This window comes from Esox lucius, chromosome 17 (genome assembly GCF_011004845.1).
Source record: "Esox lucius isolate fEsoLuc1 chromosome 17, fEsoLuc1.pri, whole genome shotgun sequence".
Lineage (NCBI taxonomy): Eukaryota > Metazoa > Chordata > Actinopteri > Esociformes > Esocidae > Esox > Esox lucius.
The window spans coordinates 8,542,766-8,551,660 of NC_047585.1; the positions used below are offsets into that span (position 1 = coordinate 8,542,766).

At 41.4% G+C, this 8,895-nt stretch overlaps 1 protein-coding gene across 2 annotated transcripts in view; it reads left to right on the forward strand.

Annotated features, from left to right (window-relative positions):
* Window positions 1-8,829, forward strand: part of tasora (transcription activation suppressor a) — a 38,298-nt gene extending 29,469 nt beyond the window's left edge. For both annotated transcript variants that reach the window (XM_010882083.4, XM_020055787.3), the window contains 6 exons: window positions 2,304-2,426; window positions 3,554-3,713; window positions 4,280-4,388; window positions 4,680-4,858; window positions 4,970-5,125; window positions 7,210-8,829. In XM_010882083.4, the coding sequence (XP_010880385.3) occupies window positions 2,304-2,426; window positions 3,554-3,713; window positions 4,280-4,388; window positions 4,680-4,858; window positions 4,970-5,125; window positions 7,210-8,342 (1,860 nt within the window). In that variant the 3' untranslated portion in view covers window positions 8,343-8,829. The remainder of the gene's footprint in view (window positions 1-2,303; window positions 2,427-3,553; window positions 3,714-4,279; window positions 4,389-4,679; window positions 4,859-4,969; window positions 5,126-7,209) is intronic.
* Window positions 8,830-8,895: the final 66 nt, after the last annotated feature.

Here is an 8,895-nt window from a genome sequence, read left to right on the forward strand (position 1 = left end):
GAGAATGCCCAGATGTTGTAGGGAGTGACCAGTTTGCAATGGGATTTTAATAACCTAAACACAGGAATAGTATTTGTATTAATCTGGCTGTAGCAAAACATGCTCTTATATGTGAAGAGAACAGGGCACCAATGGCAGACTTGCCAATTCTGGTGTTCTCTGGTGAATGCCAATGGAGCTCCACAATGCTTGGCTGTGAGCACAGGTCTAACTAGAGGATGTCGGGCCCTTGTGCCACTCATGGAGTCTGTTTCTGACAGGTCGGTCAGAAACATGCACACCAGTAGACCACTGGAGGACTTTTTGTAGGGCTCTGGCAGTGCTCCTCCTGTTCCTCCTCGCACAAAGGAGCAGATACTGGTCCTGCTGGTGGGTTGATGCCCTTTCACAGCCATGTCCAGCTCTCTTCGTGTAACGGTAAGCCTCCTGGTATCTCCTCCCTGCTCTTGAGACTACTGGGAGACACAGCAAACCTTGTGACTTCACAAATGGATGTGCCATCCTGGTGGAGCTGGGCTACAGTTACCGGCTCCTGCTACTATCAGAAATGAATACTTCGCTAAAAAGCAGCACCAGGTCACTTCCTCGTTCAGTTCCCACAGTGATACACTACAGATACACTAAGTCAAATATTGTCCACAAAAATATTTTTTTATAACAATGATCCAAAACACCAATACAAAGATTACTAAAATGGGATCCCATTTTAATTCCATAAAAAGTTCTATACAAAAGTTGACTTGATCACAGTCAATAACGTTACATTCTGCAGGTAGTTCTCAGTGCAGTCCGTTGGTAAATCATTAAGTTTTTGCTCATTACATCCAGCCAATAGGTGGTTCCTGAATGCGACACTCTTTTGCTTGCTTCTGGAGGGTAGCGCCTTCAACGTAAGGCAACAGGAGAGAGACAACAGAAATAATTGACGCAGATCACCAATAGCCTACTTCTACGCAGTAGTCTATCTCCGGTACTTCGCAGTCACACTTCCCTTTTGGGAGGTGATGGTGTGCGTTGCGTAGAAAGTTGTTTGGTCTGGATCTCCGTCCCACTCTGCTCGAACTTCGTCTCAGTACTCCAGTGCGACCTCTCCACTGGCATATCAGACTTCTCTGTCCTGCCGTTCTCCCCTTCTGAAGTGAATTAGGTCTCTTTATATCTGTGTTAGGGCCGTGTCCCTTCTTGGTTGATGAGTGATCTATTGGCAAAGTTCAACTGTACTCAACTTGTGTCCAGTTCAACATATTGGTGTTTACATCTGTCCAATTACTGCACTCATAACACTACAAACATACTCATAACAATATGCACTGCATGCATATCATACAATTATAAAATTTTTGGACAAGAAATTCATAATCATAAATACCAATATAAAACCCATAAGTAATTCACTGCACACAAAAATACAACCATCATAACTGATCTGGCTAAATGTTAGTTTGGCACCCATGACATTACCAGTAATGATAAGGACACTAGCAAAATGCAAAACTAGAGACGAATCATTCAGGAAGGATAAGGAGACAGCAATTGTCTGTGGCCATCACCTGCAAAACCATTCCCTTCTTGGGGGTTGTCTTGCTGTTGCCTCTCCAGTCCACCTGTTGTCACTTTCATTTGTACCAAAACCGGTGAGATTCATTCACAATCGTTTGTGCTTCCTAACTGGACAGATTGATATCCCTGAAGTTTAATTTACTTGGTGTTATACTGTGATGATGATGTGTTGCCTTCATTTATTTTTAACACTGTACATGAAATGAGTTTGAATAGGAAATATAGCAAAATGTAATTGAAAAGGTTAGAAATAATGATTTTTTTATTGAAATAATAAGACTTCAGACTTTGCTTTCGTCAAAGAATCCTCAATTTGCAGCAATCACAGCCTTTGTTGAGGTAATATGAAGGGATTTCATCCCATGTTTCCTGAAGCACCTCCCAGCAGTTGGATTGGCTTAATGGACACTTCTTATGTACTATGCGGTCAAGCTGCTCCCAAAACTGCTCAATAGGGTTGAGATCTTGAGACTTTGAAGCAACATTTGAAGGACAGAACGTTTTTTTTCAATTAAAAATCATTATTTCTATCCTTGGCAATTACTATATTTCTTATTCAAACATACCTGACCTTAAGTGACCCCAACCGTATGAACAGTAATGTAACCTACAAATATATATTCGTAGTTGTAAATATAAATAAAGAGCTTTATAAATGCATTTGAATAATTGAATGGGGTCCTCACATTCCTTTCTGATAATTTGTGGTGTGTATAAATTAGTCTTTGGTGTTGTCTCACCAGGAGTATCTCCAGAGGATGGGGAACATGGAATGCAGTCCATTGAGTTTCCTGGAAAAAGACAACCGGAATGACAAACTAATGGTTCTTATTCAGAACAAGGACATTGCTGCTCATGTTCATAAGGTACACCACCACAATATTAAAGATGGCATAACTAGATCCTAACTAGATCAGATCCTCCTCTACCTCATATATTAGCGCATCCTAGAATGAACAATAGGTTTCACTAAACTCCAACCAGGTGACTAACATACTTAATGTCTTTTTTTCTATGAGATCAGCCAAAATCAAATCAAAATCCTCAAATATTCTTAGTAATATTACCAATATCTTTAAATCTATATTTTGGAAGAACACATCAGCTCTAGAAGTAACAAATTAATTATATAAATGTAACCTTTACTAATACAGCAGTTGCAGGAAACAGCGGTTATGGTCTCGTATGCAACACGCTGGTGGTTGAATGACTGTGGCTAAATAGGAGTTACCCCCAGGGGGTGCCCCCCTTGCCCAGGGGGGCATTATAAATGGTCCTTTCAAGACAGATGGACTGTATACTTACAGAACAGAGAATAGATACAACAAAGATATTTTTAGATAAGATATCCTTACAGAAGCCATAAACAAAGGGCAAATTTCCTCTCCCACCCTATCCATTTTGATTGAGAGCACTGATGCAAAAGCAGTGTACAGTGAGCGAACACACAGTCCCACATAGTGTCTCAAGTAGACTTTCACGCTGTTCATTCCCTCACTATCCAGTTAATTCAGCATCTTATAAGACTGTTCAAAGAAATCATGAAGCTATTTACCATTTTGCTTTTCTGGATGAATCCCAGTTTTTTTTTTTCATATCATGTGTTTTTTGTTCTTTTCAAAACACAAGCAAGTTGTTTAGTCTAAGGAAGCTGGCATGTGCCTACAGTAATTGTTATTGCTAGCTAATTAAGAACAAGCGCAAAGTATTAGCTCTTACAGGTCCCTAGTGGTATGGATAACCATGTTTTTTTGTACAGTGTCTGAATCAGATGGCTTATGTTAAAATATGACAATTAAATGTAATGTTCCCTGGATAACACCTGATCAACAATTCATGAAAGTGTTTTGATGAAAAGAAAAAATTGCAACTCAAAAGGCAAAGAAAGTATTAGATGTTTTCCACCCATTGTGCAGACCTAGGGTATGAAGCCCACTCCACTATTGTAACGCATTTTTAATTCTATTCTATACTGTTGTATACATGTGGTCAGGTACCGGCGTTGGTGCAGTTGAAGAGGCAGCCAACGGTGGTCTTTGCTGGTGTGGACAGTCTGGATGATGTGAAGAACCACACCTACAATGAGCTGTTCGTCTCCGGGGGCTTTGTTGTCTCCGATGAGTTTGTCCTCAACCCAGACTACATCACCCATGGTGAGACGAAGAGCCATGCAGCCATTTGAGTCCACATCTCCCAAGCAGCATTCTGACATGAAAGAAACTCCAATAAATGCCACCCAGTTCTAATGTCCAGATGCCCTAATGTATATGGCAGTTTTATGGAGGAACTCATTTCTCAAGACGCTTTAGCTTGGCCAACCGCATGTGTTTTTATCCATGACTTAAAGGGATATTTCGACCTAGATTCATATTTGGGTGAAATTCTGCTTACCCTGAGTTGTTCCCATGGAGTCATTTATCGTGACAAGCCATTATTCACCTCTGTCCCAGCCTGGAATTAGCATTATTAGCATCCTTCCAATTTCATGAATGGAAACAAATTCTTATAATGCTAATACTGCTAATTCCAGGGTGGGACAGAGATGAATAATGGTTTATTGTGAAAAATGTCTATATGGGCCTTCAAGAACAACTCAGGGTATGCCAACTTTGAATATAGGTCAAACTATCTCTTTAACAGCAGGGGTAACAGTTTTAGTTGGGTGCTAATTGTGGTCTCCAGTCCATGAAGAAGACCAGTTTTTCCATTTGTGTTTTAGAGCGGTTGCGGGTGATCCTGACATTCCTGGATCAACAGAATTCTGCAGAGAGCCTGTGGAGGTGGAGGGTGCACTGTAAAACCCAGAAGAAACTAAAAGAACAGTCCAGGTATGACTGGTTCTGGAGTATATGTAGGAAGAGAATTGTGGTTTTAGGAGGACTAGTTAAGTAGGGAGCATGTTCCCAATCTAGACGAAGCTGCTTTCCTTTTAATGGAAACTAAACTGAACAAAAGAAAGGACAAGTAAGGCCTGCCAGATGTATAAATTCACTTCTACAGAAAGGAATTGCTCGTGACTTAGTCGTTTAGGGTATTTGCAAACCTAAATTGAAGTATCACTTTTGGTTGAAAGTACCATTAAATTTACTTTGGCGGTTGGTTCCTTTGGTCCCAAACAGGTTTAAAAGTGAAGCCATGAAGATCTTGAACCTGTTGACCACATACCAAAAGAAGAACGTTGTGGAGTTCCTGCCCTACCATGAGTGTGATGCTCCATCCCGCACCGCTCCCGACCTTGACTGTCTCATTAAACTACAGGCCCAGCACATTCAGCAACGACACATAATCTTCCTCACAGGTAACACACACATACACAAATGCATAACCACAACTGGACTGTCTGTTTAAGCTAGAAGCCCCAGCAAATTCAGCAACAACATTAAAATGTTTATTTGTTTTGCTGTTCCAGAGCACCACCACGAGACTTTCCATCACTACTCCAGCAGTGGCATCGTCATTGCCAACATCAAAGACATCATGCACAACTTTGGTAGCTTGGTTGGTTTTCATGACATTAGAGACAAGCTGTCTACCTCAGAGGACCTCATAGCTGCAGCCACCACAGGTAATCAATACAGGTCATTTTTATGGGAAAGGGAATTGTTTGGTGACAAAATGATCTAACTGTAGCCTGTTAAAATGGCACAACTATTTTTTCTGGGTTCTAATCAGGCCACATTGACAGGAAATGGGCCTAGTCTTACAGTTTTAAGGGATTATTTGTGTTTGGGAAATGCAGTGTTCATTTTTATACCCTTTTTTGATTTAGTATCTAAAAGTTTGTCACATTTTCATAATTTGAATAATGATTTAGTCTAGTTATTGTCAAAATGACTAAAACAGTGAGCCCTTTTAGTCAACAAAATGTTTTAGTTACCTTTTAGTCAAATCAAAAGTATTGTCTCATTAAACTATAGTAGATATATCACTGACTTACATGTACACAAACATACATAGTCTTGTTCTACCAACACATTTGTCTGCATTAACATTATTGGATGATTCTCTTAAATTGGTGGAAGAACTCATTCATCTGCAGGAGATGAAGGGCAAAAATTTATGCATAAACATTCACTGACTCTGTGAGATTACATTTTATTTTAATAACTCTAAAACGTTTTGAAACAACTCAAATGCTACCTATTTTTCCAATGAAATCAGTATTGACTGTTAATCAGAAGGAAAACAAATCAAACTTGTGTGAATATAACTCTCACAACATATTGTAGCTTGCAAGCAATATTATTAATCTTGTAGAGGGGCTCTGCACTTTTTTAGGCACTGCGTATACTTCCTAATTGCAAACTGAAATGTGTCAAAGTAGTTTATAGGTGCTATACACCACATCATATAAAGCTGATGGAACATATGAGTATATTTAACTTACAATGTTGACACAGCCAACTATTATTTATTAACATTTTAGCACAGTGTTGTACAGTATGGATGTGCATGAAATTTCCCAAATGTAATTAGTCAGTAGGAAATGCATACTGCAGACGCGTTATAGTTGGAGCAGTTTAATCGACATAGATGGAAATATCTGTTTGAAATGTAAGATACCACGGGAGAACAGAAGATTCTAAATTGTTTAGATAGTTGACAATTGGGAGTATACCTAAATAACACTGCTCCAGGCACCACACCACGGTTTTACCTGTGTGTATGTATTGGGATGATGTGCTTTCAGATGTCTTGATTTTCATAGTATTTTTCTACCTGTAAATTGTACTGTGAGAGTAGCCATAGCGAACCCAGTCAATCCTTTGCCACCTAATTAGAGAACAGTCAGAAGGGTATTTTTGGAATGATCTGGGCATTACTTTTCCGCCAGTAACAGCATTGCAACATCGGGATGATAAAGACCAAAACTATTCTGATAATGCCCATTCATGCTTTTGATTGGACAAAGTTCTCTTTTTAAAATTGTCCAATCCACTCATAGTATGTATACTTTCGGCACAAAGATTTTTGTTGTCTCTCTTTTGTCAAGCAAAATTTAAAATAGTTTTAATTTAGTTAATGTCTTTCCTGGATCTACTTAGTTAGTTATTGTATCATCAACTGCCACTGAACTAATATTTTAGTCATTATTTTTGTTAACGAAATTAACACTAGGGAAATTACACTTATGTGGTTCTCTAGTGTAGATAAACCTGGATGGAGTGGCAGTCTCTAAATGTTTGTAAAATGCAATTACTCAAATTAAATGTTTTGCTAATCAAGTTGTCATATTCTTGTGGAACTACCTCTGAAGTTCATGCATACTGGAGTTATATACACTACCGTTCAAAAGTGTGTGGTCATTATTTGTCCTTTAAAATAACACCAAATTGATCACGAAAACAGTGTAGACATTATTTATGTTGTAAATGTAGCTGGAAATGGCTGATTTTCAATGGATTATCTACAAAGGTGTACAGAGGCCCATTATCAGTAACCATCACTGATGTTTTCCTATGGTACATTGTGTTTGCTCATCCAAATTTGGGGTTCAAGTAGATTTGTGTCTTGGGTAACAGTAGGCCCTCAGACGTGATCTCTGACCATGAAGCACTGGTCAAGCTACTTGCTCCTTCTCAAAGTGTATTAAAATTGTTCCAAAACCTTGAGTGTTGAAATCATGTGTTCTGGGTGTTCCCTTCCCAGGGAGAGAGGACAAGCGAGTCCTTAAGGAACCCATTCTCTTGGCCTCCCCCTCCTCCCCAGACTGCTTGGTTGACCGCCTGTCCACTCCGCTGAATGAAGATGACTTCCGAGTGCCCGTACCTGACCAGATGGACACGCCAGAAGCCCCATCACCCACAGCGTTGAACTTCCAGGCCCTGAGCGAGGCCATCTCCCAGTTCAAAGCTAACAAAGCTGCCCGGTCCCAGATGGAAGCTCCAGAGGGAGAGACCAGACCAGATTCCCCGCCCGGACCCAGGATACCAGGCCTGGGTACAGATTCACCAGTGCGCCCTGTAACTACAATGGGAACCATAAACTCTGAAATCGGGTACCTCGCCCCGGTCTCCCTTCTTGGCCCGCTCCACCCTGACCAGTCCACTGCCGGGATCCAGGATGGGGAACTGAGGCACACCATAGCTGCTACCCTCACCCCAGTCCACTCTGAGCTGGGCCTGGGTATGAGCAGTGCTAATGAGGTAACTAGCTCCTGTGAGGACCCAAACACCTTTGGCAGCCCTCTGTGTCCGGCTGCTGTCACAGGGGAAAACAGGGAGTTGAGAGCCATACCTGGCAACACTAATGAATCCCTAGGCCCAGAGCCTCTGAGGACACAGGGGGGAGAGAACACTAAACCTGCCCCTGTGGCAGACAGCTGCCAGGGGGTAGGGGGGAAGACCAGTAGCCTCCTCCCTTGTCCTAACCCTGTATCTGCAGGTCCCAGGGTAGGAGCTCCCAGACCCAGTGGTGGGGACAACACGGCTGCAGAAAGACTGGCGCAGGTGGTCCGACTGCAGCAGGGCAATGGCTTGTTACCCAGGCCTAACCTAAACCTGGGCAACCACAACATGGGTGTGTTTCAACGGTCCATGATGAATGGGCTGGGTGGACCCGGGGGCATTCGGCCATTGATGCCCAATCCCATGCCGCCAGGGGCTGCGATGGGGCTGGGCCAGGCAGCGGGGCCCGGCTCTTGTCTGTGGGTCCTCCAGCAGCAGAACTTGTGGCTGGGGGGCAACAGTTTCTCCCCTCGACTCATGGGAAACCCTCATCACCCATGGGGGGCTAACCAGACGGCTAACCAGGGGCGCGGGAATCGCCCCTGGAAGCGGTGACGAATGGCCCAGCAAACAAACAAGAGTTGTCTTCAGTAGGTATCAATCTGAAACATGACAACACTTTCTCAGACTTTTACATTAAGAAATTATTTCTGTTTACTACTTGTCTAAGCCCTTCTATGCGTTACATTTGTCTGAATATTCTTTAACATAGCCCTTTCCTAGCCAGTAGTGAATTTGACAAAATATAAAAGAAAAAAAAAGTTTTAAAACTCAACCTGACAGGAAGTAAAGCCAGCTGTGGCCGAAACGGTGCTTCTGACACCACAAACTTAACATATGTCAATTCTTGTTCAAAACAATGACTTTTTGTATTTTCTAAGAAAAAATTTTTATTACCTCAAAGCCTGTCTCTGTACTTGTTTGTCAGTGTACCTTTTTTGGTTTGGTAAAAATTACTGTATCTTAACCCATTGTTTTCTGTACAAGGCCACATGGCTTTTTTTTTTTTTACACAACTTTTGTTGTTTGTATTAAAACACTTGTCAACACAATGCCTTATTTGGTTCCATTTTATACAACAAAAATGTACTTAACAAATGCACTCCAG